The sequence below is a fragment of the Xiphophorus couchianus genome, chromosome 10 (assembly GCF_001444195.1).
Source record: "Xiphophorus couchianus chromosome 10, X_couchianus-1.0, whole genome shotgun sequence".
Lineage (NCBI taxonomy): Eukaryota > Metazoa > Chordata > Actinopteri > Cyprinodontiformes > Poeciliidae > Xiphophorus > Xiphophorus couchianus.
In genome coordinates, this window is record NC_040237.1 from 17,259,221 (window position 1) to 17,280,625 (window position 21,405).

At 39.9% G+C, this 21,405-nt stretch overlaps 2 protein-coding genes across 2 annotated transcripts in view; both read left to right on the forward strand.

Moving 5' to 3' along the window:
- The first annotated feature begins 2,640 nt into the window (after positions 1-2,640).
- Positions 2,641-4,877, forward strand: lrrc18b (leucine rich repeat containing 18b). Its single transcript, XM_028030141.1, has 3 exons — positions 2,641-2,863; positions 3,028-3,286; positions 3,508-4,877. Exons 2-3 carry the CDS (start codon positions 3,032-3,034, stop codon positions 3,931-3,933), a joined length of 681 nt encoding a protein of 226 aa, XP_027885942.1. The 5' UTR covers positions 2,641-2,863; positions 3,028-3,031; the 3' UTR covers positions 3,934-4,877.
- A 6,806-nt stretch (positions 4,878-11,683) lies between these two features.
- Positions 11,684-21,405, forward strand: part of arhgap22b (Rho GTPase activating protein 22b) — a 32,851-nt gene continuing 23,129 nt past the window's right edge. The window contains exon 1 of the mRNA XM_028029081.1: positions 11,684-11,857. Within this exon, the coding sequence (XP_027884882.1) occupies positions 11,815-11,857 (43 nt within the window). The 5' untranslated portion in view covers positions 11,684-11,814. The remainder of the gene's footprint in view (positions 11,858-21,405) is intronic.

Sequence of the window (21,405 nt, forward strand, 5' to 3'; positions counted from 1 at the left end):
GAAATGGTTTTCCTCAACTCCATTTCAATCTGGAGAGACTCACACAGAGAAGAAAATAGCAGTTAAAAAGATTTAATGGTACAATTTCTTTGGCGCTCGGACCCGGCAGAAGACCGTGAGCCGAGGATCGCCGTGAGCAGGCGGTCTGCTCGGCGAGCTCGGGATACTCTTCCCCCCCGGGACCGAAACTGGTGGTGGAGCGGAGCTTGGAGAGGAAGAGCACAAGGGATCCTGGAGGACGACCCTCATGGTGAAGGTGGAGAAGGGGAGGAGGTGGGTCGAAGCACGGCTGACGAGCAGGAAGACCCCAGGGTAGCTCGGACTTTTGAAGGTGTCTTTGGACGACGATTGGCTGGAGCGGCGTGAAGCTCCGGTCCGGATTGGCTGCGGTCGGGCGTAGTGATTAGATGATGTGGTGAAGCTGGTCGAGTCTCCCAGTTTGAATTTTCGCCAAGGCTCCATTTCTAATTCTGACTCTACGTTTCGCATTGCTTCAACCTCTCAGCACTTAAAACTCCAACCCAACAATCATTTAGAAAAGCTTTCTCAGAGCTCCGGCAAACATTACGTCCAGTCTACAATGGGCTTGTCTGGGTGAAACGTGAAGAAAAAATATACAAAACCAAAAGGAGCTCTTTGATTTTGTCGCGCTAAAACAAAGGCAACACAGCAGCCACACAGTTTAGAGGAAAGGAAATCCTTTAAACAAACACAGGGCTGGCTCTGCCCCCGCGGTGCCAGCTTTCCCAAACATGTCCTACAGTCTGTCACTTATCTCTGCTTCTCTAGTTTTCAATTAGAAGGTTTGAAGAATAATAAAGAAGGAAGAGTAGTGTCTGCCCAAAGTGTACACAGCGCTGTTAAAATGGTGGCTTTTTGTGGCGTAAGAAAAGGTTACAGTAAATCATTTCTTGCCTTTAATGAGACATTTATTCTGCGTGATTCAACGGGAAAGTTAAACGGTTGGGGGGTATAAAAATTAAAAAGCTACAATCTGAAGTGTTCACGCCATTAAACGAAACCAGTTGAAGTACTTTCTGGTCCAGTTTCAGCATTTCTGCAGCAGAGGTCTGTCTGCATCAGACATACTGACTCCACAACACTTCCCCACTCTGCTTGAAAAGGACCAGTCCATCGGCGTCATCAGCCAATAATCTTATTTTGAATGTGAACAAAGCAAAAGAGATGACTGTAACTAAAAAATAAATAAATAAAAATGGGGTCAAACCCTACTTTCATCACAGGAGAAGAAGCGGAGGGGTTGGAGGAAGGGGCACACCGACTGCAGTTTTCTGGTCAATCGCCGATTACCAATCTTTAAAAAGCCTGACCTGCTGATCCCATTTTGGCTAATACCAGGTTTTTTTTGCCTGAAATGTTGCTAAATATAGCAAGAATGCTGCCGAGTTGGCAACAGAGGGGTGACTAGTAATTCTATAACACGACCTGGTGGACCAGTCTTTCAGTCAGACCTTTCTCATGGGAGAGCAGAAGAGGACAGCGGTTGATTTTTAGACCTTACATCACATGTAACTATGGGCCGGTTGGTGCACCCCTAGTTGGAGGTGTATAAATACCTTGTGGTTCAACTGGGCAACAGCAAGATGCTGGAAACACTAAAATTCCAAACCAAAGACATCACGCAAACATTTTTAGGAGTTTTGTTCATAACATAAGAATAAAATGTTATGGTTGTAGAACAAACCCTAAGGGACAGGTGATTAAAAGTTATAAAAATCTTAGGTTTTTGAGCATGTTTAGGGGGTGTGGCCAAGCCCCCTAAACTGCATGTAACTTTCACATCCAACAGCCAAGTGGCACCAAACTTGGCATGAGTCATCCAGGTTGGATGTGCGACGATCCTATGTGGTCATATTCTGACGTCATCTACAGAGCAGAAGTTAGTATTCTGTTTATCCTCACTAATAATGTGGTTTTTTATAGTTTATTTTTTCCACTGTGCGACTGCCAGCTGTGCTTGTGCTTTTTCTATTAGAAATACTATCATAGTTCCAATTTATGGCTTGGACAGCCTTTTTTTTTTTTCCATTTTACTATTTTGTTTATCTAAGAACTATGTATGTTTTTCTGCAGCTTCTTTGATGGAGTTTATTTTCAAGCTGACACCGCCCCCTGCTGGCACAAAGATGTTATTTTTTAAAGCACGTCAACAGAAATCATTTCACACCTCATTGTGTCTAATGCTTTTTAGAAGCTGGATATTCTGTTGCACTTCATAAGCTTTGAAGAAATGTTCCATCTCGCTGGTCATTTGTGCTCACTAGATAAATACAGTGTGCATCTGTGTTATGTCAGAGCCGTTTTTTCACTTTTTCTATTACAAAATTCATTAGAATTCTAAACATTTTGATCAAAAATGATTTTTGTTTTGATTGAAATTAGTTTTGGTTTGAATAATAATGAGAAGGTTTTCATGAAAAGTCACTGAAGTTTGTTTTTTACATAATATTTTTAAGTGGAATCATCAATAAAACTCGTTAATCCTTTCTGCTGTCTTCAGGCTGTAGATAGTGCGGAGGTTTGTTTTTAAAATAGAGTTGTTATTATTCTGTTGTCATGGAAACAGATTGTGTAATTTAAAAAAATAATAATAATCTTAGTTCCCCAAAGGACAACCTGTTCCACTGCACAAGTTGGACAGTGAGGGCTGTAAAATCCGTCCACATAAAATTAAAGTTGCTAGGGAACGGATAAAAACAAACGGCCTCTGAGGCCAAATGAGAAATGCGTTGAAGCTCTAACAGCTTGTATTCAGAATCTTTCTGGTGGACGTTTTTAACCAGAACAATTCTTCCATGGTCTGTGATGCTGTCAGTCCAAAGATCCAGCCTCATTAATCCTGGTAAGTGACCAGATTTGTTGTTTTAAACTAAAGCTCCTTGCTGGGTTTTGTTTTTAACTGCGTCGTCATGGAACTAAACGAAATGTATCCGAGGACCGAGATGAAGCCTAAAGATCATATTTAAACAGTCCGTTGTGTCTGACTGCTAACTACGTGTTCTGCAGCAATATGGCCAAGAAGAAGAAAGGGGGTAAGAAGCACAGGCCGCTTACTCTGAGAGCGGTTCAGAAATGCGTGGACTTGACAGCGGATGGCAGACGGAGGCTGGACCTCAGCTACAAAGGCCTCACAACGGTGCCCGCTTGTGTCCAGAAGGTGACGGACGTCAGTGAACTGAATCTGAGCAGGAACCTGCTGAAGAAGTTGCCACCTTTCATAGATCACTTCGACAGCACCGCGGTGTTTGATCTGCACAGCAACTATGTGAGTATTTCTAGCAAATCTTTGACTTTCAGAGCTGAGAAATTTTCTTTTTTTCTTCTAGAAAATTTATGAGCTTAATCTCAAAATTTCTGGAGTTTTTTGGCAGAAATGTACTCCTTCCACGCCGTCGTAGTTACTCAATTTCCAGATTGTGACTCATCGGGTTAGGAAGCGGCAGCTCCACCGCGTGACCATGACTGTCGTTGCTTCTCTGATCGCAGCTGGAGGAGATCCCTCAAAACATCAAAAACCTCACGACTCTGACCGTCTTGAACCTGTGCAACAACCGTCTGACGAGCCTCCCCACCGAGATCGGCAAGCTGAGCAACCTCCACATCCTGAACCTGGGACTCAACCTGCTGACAGCCCTGCCCACCTCCATCGGCAACCTGAAGGAGCTGCGCTACCTCGGCCTGTCCTACAACCAGCTCACCGCGGTGCCCAGCTGCACCGTCAAGCTGAAGAAGCTGGAGAAGGTCAACCTGGAAGGGAACCCCATCAAGTACCCGGAGGTGGCCGGAGTCAAGAAGTCGTTGAAAGCGGACCGTTTTCGCGTGGTCAAGGAGAGCCTTCTGTGTAGGAATTGTCTGGAAAGTTTTCAAATCGAAAGGGAGAAGCTGGACTCCATGGACGGCTACGACACCTAGCGGCCGGACGGGGTGGTGGTGGGGAAGGAGTTTGTTGACTTAAAATGCATTCGCGCAACTCACAATGAGGTCAGTGAGAGCATCATTTATCCTTGATCTTTTTTTTTTATGGTGGATGCATGTAATGCTGGTTGGGTGAGAGTTGCTTTGGGTTTTTGTTACAGCACATCTAATATGAATTAATAGACACCAATTTAACAATAAACTATTTGGTTTTTATGCGAACACGAATAAAAATGATTTTCAAATATAATCAAATATTGGAAGAATATTTAATTGAAAATTTATGGATTTTTGTTTAAATAGTAATATTATATACCAACATTTAAGCTGGATTAAATGTAAGGATGAACTGATGTGAAAATTTGGGCCGATAGGTATCCAAAATTCAATATTTACTGACAAATATATGTTAATACCTTTTCGACACCTTGGGAGAAAAAAGAAAAGAAAACAAAACAAACAAAAGAAAAACACTTCAGCACTTTTTCTCTGCTTCAGTTAAACTTCCCACAATCCCCCACTGCATCAGTATCACCGTCATATGACCAATCTGTTCTTACATTTCTTTAGATTATTTGGAATCTTTTCAGCCAACTTCATGATGCATTTTCTGCATTCAACATCTGTGGCAGTAATCTGCAGGTCAAATTCTGATTTTAACTTGGGCCAGATTACTTTGGACACATCTTTCTCCAATTAATCACTTGAAAACTTTTGCAATTTACTTAGGTCGTCTTTGTATGATACTGTTTTCAATAATGTCAAGAAAATTATGTACAACCCTGATTATCCTCTTTAAGAGACCATCAGTGAAAAGCAGTGTTCAGTCAGAGGCCTCTTCTAATTTCTTGTACTACAGACTGCTACAGGAGATTTTTCTTTTTCTGCCTACTGCCATCATCATCTAACTTTAATTGCTGATTAAATGAGTTACAAAAATATTTAATTTGTCTTTGGGATCAATAATATACTTTTGAATTCGGACATTGTTCTGTAAAACTTTCCAAACACCAGTGGCTCAACTGTTTAGGTCATAACGCTCAGAACCTCACATCTGAGATTACAGAACATTTCCTAAGGCTCAAAAGACTTAAAGAAATGAATGCATCACTGTATGTTTAATGAATCTAGATATACAAGCTTAACTTTTTTTTAATAAAAGTATTTTTTTTAAATAGGTTTTCTGTAATATTTTTAATCAAATATTTGACATTTAAAAAGCAGCACTGCATGTTTTGACAGTTGTAATCCGCTAGAGGGCAGCAAAGGCTGACTGCAGCCGCTTTTGGTTACTACCGCCTTATTAGATTAGAAAGATCCAATCACAGTGAAGGGGTCTTTATTTCTCTGATTTGTTTTGGGTTCTTGGAACAATTGATGAGGCAGCAATGTTGTTTTGACTCTACAGTTTGAAAGGAAACGCAAGTTTCACTTTTTGTCTTTTGTTCATTTCTCACTTTGGATCAATGTGGACAGTCCGATGGCCTATTTGTGTCAATGTAGATATGGGGGGAGGGAGGAGTACATTTCTGCCAAAATAACTTTTGAGATTAATTTCAGAAATTTTCAAGGAAAAATGCATTTTCTGCACTCAAAAAGTCAAACATTTCCTTGTGCATTTCTCAAGCAGTTCGTAGCAAATGTAGCAATCAATTATTTGCTTTAAATGACGATACATTATTTGCATCGCTATGGAGGAATATATTCTTCACTTTTTTGCAGAATTGTTTTAAATTGGGCCACATTGGAGGAGTCCTGAGACTGAATAGCATCTCAATCAGACTGAATTAAAGACTTTAGGTGTAGAGCAGGGGTCTCAAACTCCAGTCCTCAAGGGCCGCAGTCCTGCAACTTTTAGATGTGCCTCTGCTGCACCACCTGAATAGAATAATTAGGTCATTAGCAAGACTCTGGAGAACTGATCTACACAAGGAGGAAGTAATTAAGCCATTTTATTCCAGTGGTTTGTACTGTAGCACATCTAAAAACTGCAGGACATCTTAAATGTTATTCTTGGTTCTCTGGATGAGCTGTGTTCTTGGAGTAATTTTGGTTGGCCGACTGTCCACTGGGAAGAATCACTACTTAAGATTCTTTTTCCTCATTTTTTCCCCCCACTGTGTTTCTCACAAAATGGCTTTGTAACCATCAACTGATAAATCTCCATGACTTTGTTTCTCCTTTGTTCTTACATTTCTTTAGATGATTTGAAGTCTTGTTTAGCCAACTTCATCATGTCAGATGGGTTCTGTTCATGTATTTTTTTTTATTCTACATAGTAGAATAATGTAATCTGTTCAATTAAATCATAAAAAATTACATTTTTACATAGGGCTAGGTAACTTTGGACAGAGTTATTCCTTAAATGAATTTGTCGCTTGAAAACAACATTTGTAATTTACTCAGGTTATTATTTTCTATAATATTTATGGAGTAACAAAAAAAATGAAAAACAGCCTGTTGGTGGAAAGTACATTTTCACAAATCTGAAGGTAAAGAAAGACGTCATGAAAAAGAGATAGTTGCGAAGACTCAACATTCATTTGAGATGACACAGAGGACTAACCGCAGATGGACGGCTGCTATCCTGTCTGCTCCTCAAAGAGTCACTGGTGGATGAAGCCATGGCCCTTTTGTTAATTGTCGATGACAGAGAACAGGGGGAAGGTAATGGAGGGCAGCACCAGGGTCAGAGAACCAGACAGGCAGCACACGAGGGAGACGGCCACTGGGGAAACACCTGAAAGTCTTCAAACAATCCTACTTCTCTCCTATCTGCACTTCCTTCATTCTAATTAAAGATGTGAGATGAGATCAAGCTGATCAGCATGAAATACAAAATCATATTAAGTTATATCCTAACTGAAGTTATCCAGTGGCAAAATTCTCAGCTGCCAGTGATGCACACCGATAGCTACAAGGTTAGCTGTACTATCATAAACATCATACTAAAGCTAAAGCGCTAAACCAACATGGTATTTAGCAGAAGCTAATGCTAATGTGCTAAATTCAAACATCTTAATATCCACCAGGAGACAAAATGCGTTGCAACAGTATATGTCCGAGGAGAGGAAAGGAACTGCTGCGTAAAGTCTTCACAAACTTCAAAATAAGAGCATGAATATAAACATCCAAATACTTCAAAAATTCTTAAGGGGTGATAACCAAAACGTCAACATACATGTTGAAATTTACTAATGTTAAAGTTCACAAAACCACCAAGTATATTATCAACTTTGAATTTGTTTGAAAAAACAAACTTAGGTGAAGCTAACTGCGCTAAATGTTTTCAAAGTTAGCAAAATGCTAAAGCGCAAACAGAATGAAGTAAAAATGTGTTTTGGATTAAAGAATGCCTCAAATCAACATGCTATAAAGATATTTACCTCCAAAACATTGAAAAATGTGCTTCTAGATAAAACACCAAGTTTATTTAAGATCCCAGCAGCCTGTCTGAAATCAGTTTTAATGCATTTGGTCAGAAATGATCAATAAGTAATGCTAAGTCAACAGTCACACCTTCAGCAGCCACCCTGCAGTGTGTGTTTTGGAACAGCCCTCCAGCACCACTATGAAATATTAATCATGGTCAGTATCAATATTTTAAAGGTTTTCCAAACATTGCGGATTCCAAGGCTCTTATTAGCATTCTGAGCGACCTCCGTCTTGATTATGTGACCTTAGACGTCAGGTGACAGAGGAACACAATTATAGACATACGAGACAGGCAGAGCTATGCTAGCTAGCCTCATTCCACAAGTACACATCTTGGTTACTCTTTAAGACATCAATGTTGCAAACCATGGAGCCAAAAACAAGCAATTGTTGACTTGACGACCAGCAATTTGATCTGATGGTAACTACTGAAGATCTTATGACCGCCCTAGCCAAACCATTGATACTGTACTCATTAACTGCGTTTCTAATGACCTTGTAATGGCGCAATTTCATAAAGGAATGAAAACATCATTGTAACAATAAAAGGTTCAAAGAAATTAACTGAATATGGTGAGATCTAAAGTAATCAAAATGCAAACAAATGAAAAAACAAAGTGAGTGAATCTCAGTCGGTTTCTGTAATCATGAAGATGATGTTCTATACAATTGCAAGTGCAATGTTATTTGTGGAGTAGAGAAAGTACAAGTTTAAGTTCAGAAACTACTGAACTTAAAGATGGCCGCCGGTCTCCTGGATGAAAGTAGTTGAGGCCTGAGATTTACTTTGGTGAAATGTGTGATTATTGGAACTATGTAACAGGTAACGAGAAGATTTAATGAAGCCAAACAGTGACTCACAGAAGAAGCCTGCATTTCTCAGTTAATGGCAAAGTGGGTTGAGGTCAAAAAAGTCAATAGCTTCCTATTTCCATCAATGTTTTGTTTATGCGTTTTGTTTTGTTTTTGAAGCATTGAAGTTAGAAAAGGTTGATAAAAAAGCCTAAGTGTCTATTTGGCATATGTAAATATCTGGTTTCAATGCACTCAAATTTTCTTTACCTTTGTTGATCATTTTCCTGTGCTGCTATTCAACTGACCTTTCCTTGCCTAAATACAGCAACTCTCAATGGTACGACGGTTCGTCAACTAAAACAAAACTCGACGTACACAAGACGGCTGGAAGAACCCCAAGAGTAAAACAGAAAACCTCCACCCTGCGTCCAACCCTTCCCATCACTCCGAGCTGCAGAGAAAAGACCCGACTTTGAGACAAGCTCGTCTATAAAAAGCTATGTGGTTATGGCTAAAGAAAAACAGAATTTCTGGTTGTGGGCTGGCTTTTGCTATTTGGGTTTTACAATGTCCTCTTCCCTCTGCTTGCTTTCATTGTCCGCCAATCCAGGGTCTGATAACACCTGATCAATTTGAAGAGACAGACCCTGAACCACACCCAGCCTGTAACCCAGTCTCAGTTTTATACCAAACACCGCCTTTAATGGCTTTTTAATTAAAATTGTTCGTTTAGAGATGTTTCGTTGTAGCTTCTAGTTTCTATTGTTGCATCTTGTGAGACCCCGTCTGTTAGTTTTGACTCCATTTAGCTTTGGACTGGGTCTGCTTCGTTTTGCCAGCTTGTTATCTTTGCTGTGTGTGTAGATGGTTGGATGTAAAGTGTGGGCACACGCTCCCCCTCTGGGTCTTTCTCCCTCTTTACTCTGTAATAAGAGCAGCTGTGGCTTACGCGAGGCCAGCTCTGATTCGATTGCAGTGAAACTAAGGCCATTATCCTTTGTACGCCGGAGGAGGGCCAAGCAGCTGCGACAAGAGCAGCGGCAAACGGCAGGCTTCAAGGTTTCCTTCGAGAAGACAGCAGAGAGTGGAAAAATTTCACAGATTAGCCTCCTAACAAGCAAAGAAAGGAACATTTTACACATGATACCGTGGCCAAATCCAATCAAATTGCCCTTAGAGCAAACAGAAATAAGCTACAAAGGTGATTCTCAAGCAAATATTAATTTGTGGCTGATGTCAGAAACTAAACTTGTCTCAAAATATATATATATATATATATATATATATATTTGTTTATACATAAGAGATTTTAAAAAATTTGAAGGAATTGCCATTACAGATGCAAAATTTTGCTCAATTTTATGTCCAAATAAAGCAAAGGCTACTTTAGATAACATTTTCAGATTGCTCTACCAAACTAATTATTCTGTGTTTCAGGACTGGTGAGATTACACTGATCATAATCTGAATTACCGATCATCAAACGCTATCTCAGTAGATAACTGGTCTGTGATAATGGCTGCCATTCAGACAGCAAACTGTAAGACATGGAGAGCTGCAAGGCAGCTGTCTTGGTCCAATTATATATGCAATATTAACACTCCTGTACTTCTCTCTGATGGTAAATCATTTGTGAGTTGATTTCATGGTAAAAAATGGTCGTAGGGTGATGACTGGTCGGCTGCACAATCAGACAAGAATGCAAACCAAACTTTTTATTGTAAATCTTTTGATGAAGATGGCGATGGGAAGCAGCTTCAATCATAAGGACTGGCATCCATTGATGTCTTTGCAGATTTGCAGCGACCGCTTTTTTTTCTCTTTTTTTTTGTAAAGGCAAGAGAAATGTTCATATACTTCATACGCAAGTAAGTTTAGTAAGATGTAATCAAATATTGCATTATAGAGAAGGTGTGTGTCAGTGTACCAATTCTGTATTAAAGATATTTTTTGTTGGTTAGCACTAAGAAAAGGCCCTGCCATCATGCCATCTACTATATACAAAAAAATCTTGTAAGCATCTAGACTTTTTTACACTTTTAAGTCTGCTCTGGTCTAAGGGGAAATGCCTTTTATGATTTAGTGGTGTACATGTATTGTGAATTTAGGAAGATTTGATCAAATCAACAAACACTTCAGCGGTAGAAGTTATGGTCGGTTTGTAAGCTAGCTAGTTCCAACATTTGTAAATACCGCGGTCTATGAACCCAACCTGCGTATGCTACTTCCAAAGACAAATTAGCTAGACTTAAGTAGAAGACATGGCGATACTGGCAAAGACAGCATGGAAAAACAATCACAGTTCAATACCCCTGTTCCTCATTTCTGATGTCTGTCATATCGCCTTGACAACAGCTTTTATATTTGTCTGCTTTTTGAAACTGCTTCACTATTCTACCATTCCAACTAAAAGTACTTTCCATTTTTCCATTTTCAGTATGCCTCTTATTCCAGCTTAGCACCAAGAATGTGACAGTCGTTCTCCACATCATGGACATCCGTCTATCTGGCGGCTCTTGAAACTCTCGACTCCTGCTGTGGCTCACGCCTCGTAAATCTTCCCCAAACTCATAAATATGCTTTGGTTCCCAGATCTCTCAAGGCTGTCATTATCAAGTTACTTGGAAAAAAACTTACTGCATTTTTGCCTTCCACTCAACTTCCCAACTGTAGGTTTGAATGCAGCATTCAGCAAACGTCCAGCTTCTTTATCCATAACACGTCCAAGTGTTTGACTGATGCAACTCATGTCAACTCAGGAGGACTCTTCCTCATGACTGTCAGCCAAATTATACCAATTTATATTATAGATATTTTTGTATTGGTTGTCTGTAAATATTAAAATATGTAGACTCCAGAACATGTAATTTGTGTTTATTTGCTCTATACGATATGCGTTTTACCAAATAACTACTTATCAACTAAAAGTTAGCGCATCAAAGTTGGTGAAATTATTGATTTCTCTACGCTCCTCTTCTTTCTAAGCTCAGCCCTTCCTCACAGTTTCTTCAGTTAATTACCGGCTGCTGCCGCTCAAGGTGACAGGAAGCTGCTGGAGGGGACCATTTTTTTCCCTCTGCCCTCCCGGTTGTTCAGAGACGTCCCATAGGAGCGCCGGGAGGCTCTAATTACGACATATTGTCTAAGCCGACGTCTGCTCTCGTCCTGAAACGAAGGTTCCCCGGCTAAAACAAAACCGAGGTTAAAGATAAGGATGGATTTTGGGGTCAGAGGTAGATAGAGAGGAAGGGAGGAGACACCTGGCAGATGAGTAGAAAAAGAAAGAAAAGAACTAGAGACACCTTTGCATGTGTGCACATTTTGTCGGTGGTGGACCCTTCCTCACTTCCCACAGGCGGGGATGTAAAGCTATGAATAATGTAACAGGGAGGGGCGGAGGACCACTGGGTGTGGGCAGAAAAAATAAAAAAAAGGAAAAAATAACTGTAGTTCCTCCTCCTTCCTTCCCTCACCGCCCCCGTTTTCTTTCCATTCTCCTCCCCTCGCCACGGTTCACCCAACCCCCTAGCAGCCGGCCGCACTGCAGAAGGTCAGAAGAGGAGAAGAGGAAGAGGAGAGAGGCAAGGCAGGGGTGGGGTGTGTGTGTGTGTGTGTGTGGATGTACGGGAATATGCCGAGGGGAGAGCGATGACAACCATGCTGAGCCCAAAGATCAGACAGACCAGGAGAGGTAGGTCGCTTTTCTCTTCACGTTGTGTGTTTCCTGGGAGCTGCAGCATCACCGTCTGCTCTGCGCTCAGTTGGCTCAAGCGAGTCAGAGACGCACAGATTTTCATGCAACTTTTACGCGTTTCGTGAAAACAGTTTAAATTAAGATGAAACTGCGTCTGCAGAAACACTTTCAGTCGTCACATTTTCTCCTGCCCACGCAGGAAACCTCCTGATTTGCATTTTACTCCAGCTGGATGCTGCTGCTGGTGTGTGTATGCGTGTGTGTGTGTTTTACAGGGAGAGAGCAGCATCTCTGGTTCCATCAGCGCCACGAGTTTGCCGTCACACATCAAAACACGCGTGTGTGTGTGTCCCTGGCGATGGATTTATTAATAAAGCGTGTGGATGCAAGTCTCCTTTCCTCTCTTGGCACTAATCTCCATGACGACAATTATACAGCTTGATCAGATTAAGTTGAAATGAATAGGTCCTCGTCATGAATGGGAGCGTGATGATCAAAGCGTCTGCTGTACTGGTGTAAAATTGGTGACAAAGTGGATTAAATCATATTTGCATAAATGCACAAAGTGATTTTAGACATGGCTCAATTACATAAAACTAAAATAAGTTGGTTAACAATTACGTTGGTTTACCATGTGTTTAAATAACAAACCGCAAGAATTCACTCTCTTTTTATCTGAAGTACAATGACTTAATTATGTCCTTGCTTTATTTCTAATGTAGCGAAAGCAAACGGATAATAAGTCGGCGCGATTCTGCCTGAGAAGCATCTACCGCGTCGCTCCCGTGAAATGCAGCCCGTGCGCCGACAACGCCACATTTGCCGCACGAGGCGCATGAAAAAGCGAGTGTGTGACAGACGTAGCAGGGAGTAACGCCTGCTGAGGCAAAGGTCAGAGCAGGTCAGAGCAGTTCAGAGCGCTGACCACAGAGCGCGTGCTGGTAAGTAATTGAACCGCTTACGACGTCACGTCAAAAACGTCAAGGAAAAGATGTAAGCGTAACCGTGTGATTATCTGATATTGACGTTAGGGGGAAGATGGTGGAATATTTATCACCTAGAAGGTTGAATGGGCTCGTTTCACCTCTTTAAACTCTGAATGCTGGCTTTAAATCATTTTTGTTCTGATTGTGGAGCTGTGTATTAAAGACACAACAACATATCCAGCTAATGACACAATACTGAACTCCCAAGAGTACCAGAGATTTTAGATATAAAATCAGTATCAGTATCACAAATCATAACCTGAGCTTCAAAGGGTCTGTAGTACTTACAGCAGAATGTTTTAGTTTAGGTTTGACTGGCAGTATTTTTGGTTGTCTAAATGTAAAGTGGTTCTAATGAGGGAAGAAAATATGAAAATTGAATCTTTTTGCAGAAATAAAATGGAATTTTGCAAAGCAGTGTAGTGATTTTGTAGAAAGTCATTAAAACCATTCATCTGGTTCTGCCAGCCAGTGGAGGTTGATCAATAGTGAAGTAATGTTTCCTCTTTGGTTGATCAAACATCAGCAAAATTATTATTTTTTTTAAATAACGTGCAAATATATTCAAAATTCATACTCCTTTTACAATGTTATCTTTTTGAGATATCCATCAAGAAAAAGAAACTGCTCAGTTGGGTGAAAATATATTTAAAGCTAAAGTTTTAAATAAGTGAATACTAATTTTTGCTTAAAAAAAAAACTGCCAATGTTAATTTTTAGGTTAGCTGTACAAAATCAAATAATATGGCTTAACATGGCTTGCGCAGACTGTGCTGGCTAGTGTTATGTTTACTATATTAAAGAACGATGGTACTACCATTAAACAGAACTTCTATTCTATTTGTGGTAGACTAGACTAATAATTTAACTATATTATGTTTTATTATGAATTCTTGGGTCAAACATCGATATAATTAGCCATCTAGCTTCCCAGACAGCTTTTCTGGTTTGCTAACTGGCTAATTAGCTAACTTTTAGCTGGCTTGCTAGATACCGTTTGTATAAATTGGTGCAATTATCTTATTCTTCCTTAGCCTTTAGTGTTTATTTAAAGCTAAAATAAAAGGTTTAAAAGAAAAAAATATTTTTATGTAAGCAAAGGTAGAAAACAACTAGCTACGGCTTGTGTCAAAATCACTTCAGAATCACTTTTTTTTAGAAACATTGTAAAGATCTGAGAATAGTTTGAGTCAAATGGTCCATAGAGGTTTGTTTTTAATCAACAGCTCTATCCTACAGTGGAGAGAAAAAAAATCCCACTGCTGTGGCTTCAGTAATCTCTTCAAATGTCAACATTTTGAAGCTGTAATGGGTTTCGTGGTGCAGTGGCTGGCACCAGGAATGAAGCAGCAGCTGTAATTGCCCACATATCAGCTGCTTCTCCCTCACGCTGCGTTTTTGATCTACGTTTCCATGGTTTTATGATCAAAGTGTTACAGTGCAGCACCATGCTGACTTTCTGTTTATTCCCAGGCATGTGACTGAAAACTGACAGATCTGGGTACTGTAAGGAAGAATGTGGATTTAAAAAAAAAACCCCACAGATAATGTGGGGGATGATTTAATGCACGCACTCGTTGCTGCAGATCTGTTCCACTTCACTGCAGGTTTCAAATAACAGGCATGTATGTCAACTGCCACACCTCCAGAAAGTCAAGGATTGATGCCACACGCAAACAGAAACACACACACACACACACACACACACACACACACACACACATAACACATGCATTAGTCAGTATGAGATAGCTGGATGTTCCACTCTGATGCACCTGTAACTCTCTCCGCCGGTTTCCCCAAGCCATAAATCACCGAACAACAACTAGATTAGCCAAATTAAATTCCTCCACCATGCCAGTATGAACAGCTGTGTGTGTGTGTGTGTGTGTGCGCGCATCCATATGTGCAATGCAGCTTTCTGTGTCATTTTCAGTAGCCTTTGTAGAGAACCCACTTTAAGTTACTAATGGGGATTCTGCTCTCTGGTGTGCATAGAAGCCATTTACTGCTGGTGATAAATATACAACTCCATGATGTATGAGGTGGCACTGTAGAGACCTAAAGCATGCAGGAATGTTGCATCAGATGTCATAACATTTGGGCTTTGTTGCAAGCATGTGGACGACCATTTGTGCACATGGCAACAGATTCTCATGTGCCACAAATGAGTCCAGTTGCTCCGTGGCTGCCAGTTCAGAAACTGATTGAACAATTGAGAATAATAAATAATAAATAATAATGAATAATAAATTAAACATGGAGAAATGCTCTAATCGCCCATGTCTTGGTGAGTCTGGTACTGCATGTGACTTAAAATGCTCAGTCGTGTTTTTGAATTGTGAGAGGAAGACTACATTAAAACATGTCGGTAAAATTCAATCGTCAGACGTGTTTTCACAAACATTGAGCAAATTTTGAAGGCTGGATGACTGGGTCAAGAAATCTACAAAACTGCAACTTATTTGCAGTGGTTAGAATTAGGGCTGAAACGATTCCTCCAGTGATTCGAGTACCTCGATTATTAAAATTCTTTGAGAAAATTTATCTGTCTCGAAGCTTCGTTATGTTTTATTATTTAATGCACCATGTTACAGCCAGGTTATTACTTGCATTGCGCAGAATTCTCACTTCCGCCTGAGTTGGCAACAAAAGCTAAGTGTTAGCAGCATAATGTCCAGTTTTCACGTTCGGCCTGGAAAGATTTTATTGATTGATGATAATGTCTGGGTTTTTGTCATTTTTCGGGGGACCAATAAGCATCTTTAAAATGACGGGAGCGATGCCTGGAGTACGGCAGCTTTTCTCCTCCTGGAGCTGCTGGTTCAGAGCGAACAGATGGGTGCAGCGCTGCAGGTGTATTTATACAGGTGAGCGGATAGACTGAACGCTGCAGGCAGCTGCGCATTAGATGATTAACGTAAGTGTAGCTTTACGGATGAACCGGAAAATTTATTTCATATCATCCCGATCTCAACAAATGGGTGGCGGAGCTCATCGTGGCAGCTGGTAGATGTGTTTCTGTCTGTGACGAACAAAAGTGTTAAATCCCGTCGCTAAGATGTCTGGGCAAGGTGAGAGTTCAACTATTAAATTGACTGAAGATGAATACAGAAACGTAAAGCTGGAGTATAGAGATTTCTTCATTAGCATATTTGTGAGCCTGCTTCTTTATTATTAAATTGAATATAATTTCAGATTCTTGTATAACTTTTTTTCAGGTTAACTTAGAAAGTGAGCTATTATTGTTACAGGTTAATTTTCTAAACTACAGAAAAGTTATTGTTAGGGAAGCTCAACTGTGTAAAATTGGACTGATGTTGATATCCGATAGTAAAACTGCTGTTATGTTAGATTTACCATTGTTGGGGCGCGCTGTGGTGGCGCAGGGGGTTAGCACGCCCCACGTTTGGAGGCCATAGTCCTCGTCGCGGGTTCGACTCCCGGTCCCGACGACCTTTGCTGCATGTCTTCCCCTCCTCTCCTCGCCCTCCTTCCTGTCTGCCTACTGTGGAAAAAATACGAGCCACTAGCGCAGCAAAAACTCTTCGGAGAAAAAAAAGGAAAAAAAAAAAAAGATTTACCAATATTTTGTTTTATCTTTTTTTTATCCAATTACCCAAGTAATCGCAAAAAATAATCGATAGATTACTCGATTACTAAAATATTTGTTTACAACAAATATTTGTTTTAAAAGCTGTCCATGGACAGACGACTGGGCCCCGGGGGGCCAGGATTGTTGTGTGCGTCATGATGTGTTGCGGAGAGAAACCTCAAGCAAAAGGAATAAATGATAGGTGACAGTCAGGTAAGTACAGATGATCTGTAAAGACACATTGGGTGCTGAAGAGGAACAAGAGAGAAAGCACAAGGAGAGAATGGAATGAAGCTAGGAGCACGAAGAACTAGAAACTCAATGAACTGAGGGCAATAAAATCCAAACTAATCATGGAAGCATGAGGATTGTGAAAGCTGGCTTTTGCAGTTCAGTCCAACAGACCACCTGCTGTAGTTCAAACTTCGGAAAAAGTCTTTGCTGGTTCTGATGAATAGATGACAATACAGCATCAGTTTGTCCTATACGGAGCTGCATAGCAGGACGCCAGTTAGGGTACAAGTGATCTTCCCTGATGCTATGGTCTCTTGATTAGAAAGGAATTTTTACCGCACAGTAAGTGAATCAGAAATGGTTTGAACAGTACAACAATGAAGTGTTGATCAAAATCAATCAAACATTTTTGGTAGGTACTGGACAAGCAAGTCCAGTCCATGGCTCCCCATCTTGCAACTTAAACTGACCCAAAATCAGTTTTAGATTTGAGAAATGCATTTGTGGGAAAACGAGCCATTAAAAATGTCATGTGGGGATGCTATGGTAGCGCAGAGGTCAAGCACAACCCATGCAAGGATGGGCTGGATAAATGACAAAGGCTGTTTTGAGTTAATGTTTCAAGTTATATGATGTAATAGCATAATAATGCAAGAACAAGCGCTCAAAGATCAGTAAACTTTAAATTGTAATGAACACTTAATACTGGAACTGGAAGATATTTTAAATATCAAAATATGAATAAAATAGAAACAATAGAATGAATTATGAAGTCTCTAAACAAATATTGTCCTTCAAAATAAAGGGGTAGTCGAGACCAAAGCACCAGACTGAAGACTTTTATCATCCAGCTTTTGGTAGAAATTATTAAGACAATTATTAAGCTCGTTGTAATTTATCATGCAATTAATAGATTTTTTGCTCATTGTGACAGGCCAAGGCCTTTATTCAGTTAGCTTTAGTTTATTTGACCAATAACGTAGACTGCCAGTGCAGTTATGAAATGTGTGATCCTTAAGACCCCCACAAACTCAAGTGTACTGTGTGCCTTACAGATTCCGTGCACACCTTCAGCCGACGGTTTGGTACGGACTGCCTAAATTTCTTGACAAATTTCTTCATTTTCCATAATCAGAACAGTACTAGTAAGTTTTATGAGCTGGTTGCACCGTTTCTTCTTCACCAAGACAACTGCAGCCTCTTAGCGCAGCAGTCTTGTTGCAGTCCTTGTGACTGTGCCTACTCTCAACCTCAACAGCTCGGTGTGGCACACAAAACAGTTTGATGTGAATACTGTCAGCCTCTGAGCAGATTACTGTGCAATGCAGAGTAAAACTGGGGGCATTAATCTACCCTCTTTCATTGGACTTAAAGGATCTGCTGCTGCAACATCTTTATGCTAAACATCAGATCACACCTTCAGGGTTTTAGTGGAGGTTTTGCCTCCGTTGGTCTTCACACACTATTTTGGAAGAGTTCATCTGTTATTCCTGGATGTTGCGCTCCCTACCTAAAATTACAAACCCTGAAAAAAAATCATTGCACATATGCATAAATTACTCCTGGGAGGGCAAATCTAGGCCTAGAGAAAGTACATCTGCAAACAGTCCGGGATGAAGCAGAGCCTTTGTCTGACTCGACCCATCCTTAATTTTCTGTTGAGGACATGTTTCAAAGAATTGCAGTGATTGTGCCCAAAAGCTGGTCTTACAATAAAAGCGCCTCCCTTTCAGAGTTGTAGTTCATTGTTGCAGAAGTAACCACAGAGCAGTTCCACCCAAAACCCGAGGAAGGTCTGAATCACTCTGCATAGAAGGTCCAAATTTGTGCAGTGGGCAGTCAGGCTTGGCACACACAAACATGCAGAATTACGAATTAGTTGTTGTGACTCAGGGGTGAATCATCCAGTATGTTCCACTCGGGCTATGATCTGCGCGGCTCACGTGTTGAACAAAGGAGGTATTTTGTGTGGATCCTGGGAGGGTGAGGCGAGATGAAACAATGAAGGGGAGATAAATGGATGGGATGATTGGGGTGGGAAAGGTAGCAGTCATAGTAAGGGAATATGGCTGAAAGTTTAATAGTGCTTGTTTTACTCTGTCTCAGCATGTGTGGACCATGTATTCAAACATGGTAATGAAATGGTTTTGATAAGAAAACTGTCCTAAAGATCCATTTGCTAATTTTAAGGTTCCGGCAGCAGGACAGCAATGTAAGCTAAGAACTATAGATATTTGTTTAGGCATTTAAAAAAGAGCCTTTGAGCAACAGATGTATCTAGATAACAAAAACGTATATGAAAAAAATACTTTTGCAGAAAATGGGCATCAGAAAATAGAGATGGTGTCTCATGTTTCAGATTTGAATTAGATTTTGAGTTACGAAGAATTTGAACTTGACTTAGACTTGACTTAAATAAAAAGTAAAAAAAATAAAAAATTCTGCTAAGTCATGGTAACATGTTCTGTCCAGTGCTGTAAAACATTGAATTGCACGACCTTTATCCCAGTACACATGCACTATTCAGAGTGACGTGATTCAAAAGCATCACACATACTTCAAAGATGTGAGGACTGTGTTCCACCAAATTCCCTCCAATTCCCACCATTCAGGCCCATGTAATAGATACAAGCCAAAACAGAAAACAGTATGACAGCATCATAAGCTTAGGCTTTCCAGCAACATTCAACCAGAAAAGTTAAAAACCATCACTGGGTCTTTCGGCAAGAAAATGGTCCAAAACACAGGAATGGTTCACCAGAGGAAAAAAAATGTCTTCTCACTCCTCTGATCTAAATCCTACACAAGACTTTTGGAGTATACCAATTAGCAGCATGCTTTAGAGAGGACCTAGAACTCTGGACGATTGGCAAATGAGACATTTTGGAAATATAACAGCAACCAGGTGCCTAAAAGTTTTTTAAAGTGAGATTCAACTCATCTGGTAAAAGATTCATTTAATTTAAAGTTTTCTTTTAACTTTATCGGAGCTGCCAATAAGTATGGACCCCACATTATGTTCATGCAGTTTAGCTCCAGTGTCTTGGTAACAATCAAGTTGCTCAGGTATGCTTTGGTGTATTTTTTTATGTCTTGGCTGATTATTTGTTTTTATTGGAGTGAAATGCTCCTCCATCTAACTTGGAATGCAATTATCAAGAGCCGAGGCAATGGGGAATCATTTCATAAACACTACTATACAGGGACTGGTGCTGTCTACTGTACTATGAGCCGCCGTGGAAAGACAAAACCCATTTAAATGTAAATTAGCAACAGCAAAGAATGAAACCTGCTTTATTATGCTTATAAGTGACACTGTTCTCATAAAAACGCAACATTTATTTATTTGCATATTTAAAAACAGTTGGCCAATGAGAGTTTGCCTATAATCCAAGAATGTTTGGCAAGGAATGCTTAAAAATGGTGCTGCTAGAGAAGTTGATGGGCTCTTAAGGGGGCTTTGAAGGGACCCGAGTGGCTGAGCATAAGAAGGGAAAGTAATTAAATTTTAAGTAGGAGAAACGGAGCGTGACAATGCAGAGAGGGAAGAATAAAGATGTCGGTAAGGCTGGAATTATAGGGGAAATTTCTTGGTAAGGGGACAGCATTCATTTGAACTTTTTCTCCACAAACTTACACTATTTTGGGGGAACTGTTAAGTTTTATTTATTCGTTTCAGCAAAGAGGACGCAAGACTTGTGCTTCTCTTTGTTGCCAATTTTATTTAAGTGTTAAACAAAATTCCTATTGGTTTCTTAAATGACATGACATGTTCCTGTCTCAATTTTTCAAGCATTATATCAATTAAGATATTAAGAATTGTTAATTTACTGACTGTTGTATTCACGAACAGTGCAGGTGTCCAGACCCATTTCTAGCAGGACAAAAAATGTTTTTACCTTAACAGGACTTTGTGATATATCAACAGAAATAATTGTATAATGACTAATTGTAAAATTGAAGCAAAACGTTTCATGGTTTTCCACTTTATTCAAATAATCTGAAACCATAAGTGTGACTGGCATTTGGTGTGTAGGCGTGCGCATGCGTGTGTATGCGTGTAATTAATCTATACCACACTTATTGACTTGAGTTACTGAAAATCAATTTTTTTAAAAATATTCAAATCATGGGTGGGACTGTATTGGATTAGTTTTTATTAATTACATTAATTTAAATGAGTTAAAAATTGTAAGGCAATTAATCACTTTTTTTTTTTTTTTTTACGTACAAAGGTTCTGGGCAGAACCCTTGTATTTGTGCGTTTCTGGTACATCCACAAATATTAGACACAAGCAACATCAAACAGTCCCAAAGCTAATTCCAATTCACTGAGACGACTTTCTAACCCACTCGAAGCTGTGCTGCTAAGAGCGGCATCCCTGACCCGTGTTGCTGTTTCACATTTACTTTTGTGCCAATCCCTTTAATTTGCCAAAAAAAAAAAAAAATACATTAAGGTTGGAACAAGTGAAAAAAAAGAATATTTCTGTAAGGCTCTGAGAAAGTATTTAGGTCTTCTATGTTCCTAAGAAATAACACAATGCTATTCCATTGGGGAAAGCTAACTATAATAATACTGGCCTTACAATTAGCATATCAGATGTAAAATGAGAGACTAAATATTACAGAGATTACACTCCCATTATAAAGAGAAGGTATCCGGTAGCTTCCTCTAGTACATTAATCATCACTGCCTCACTAGAGGTTGCCATAGTAACAATTGATTA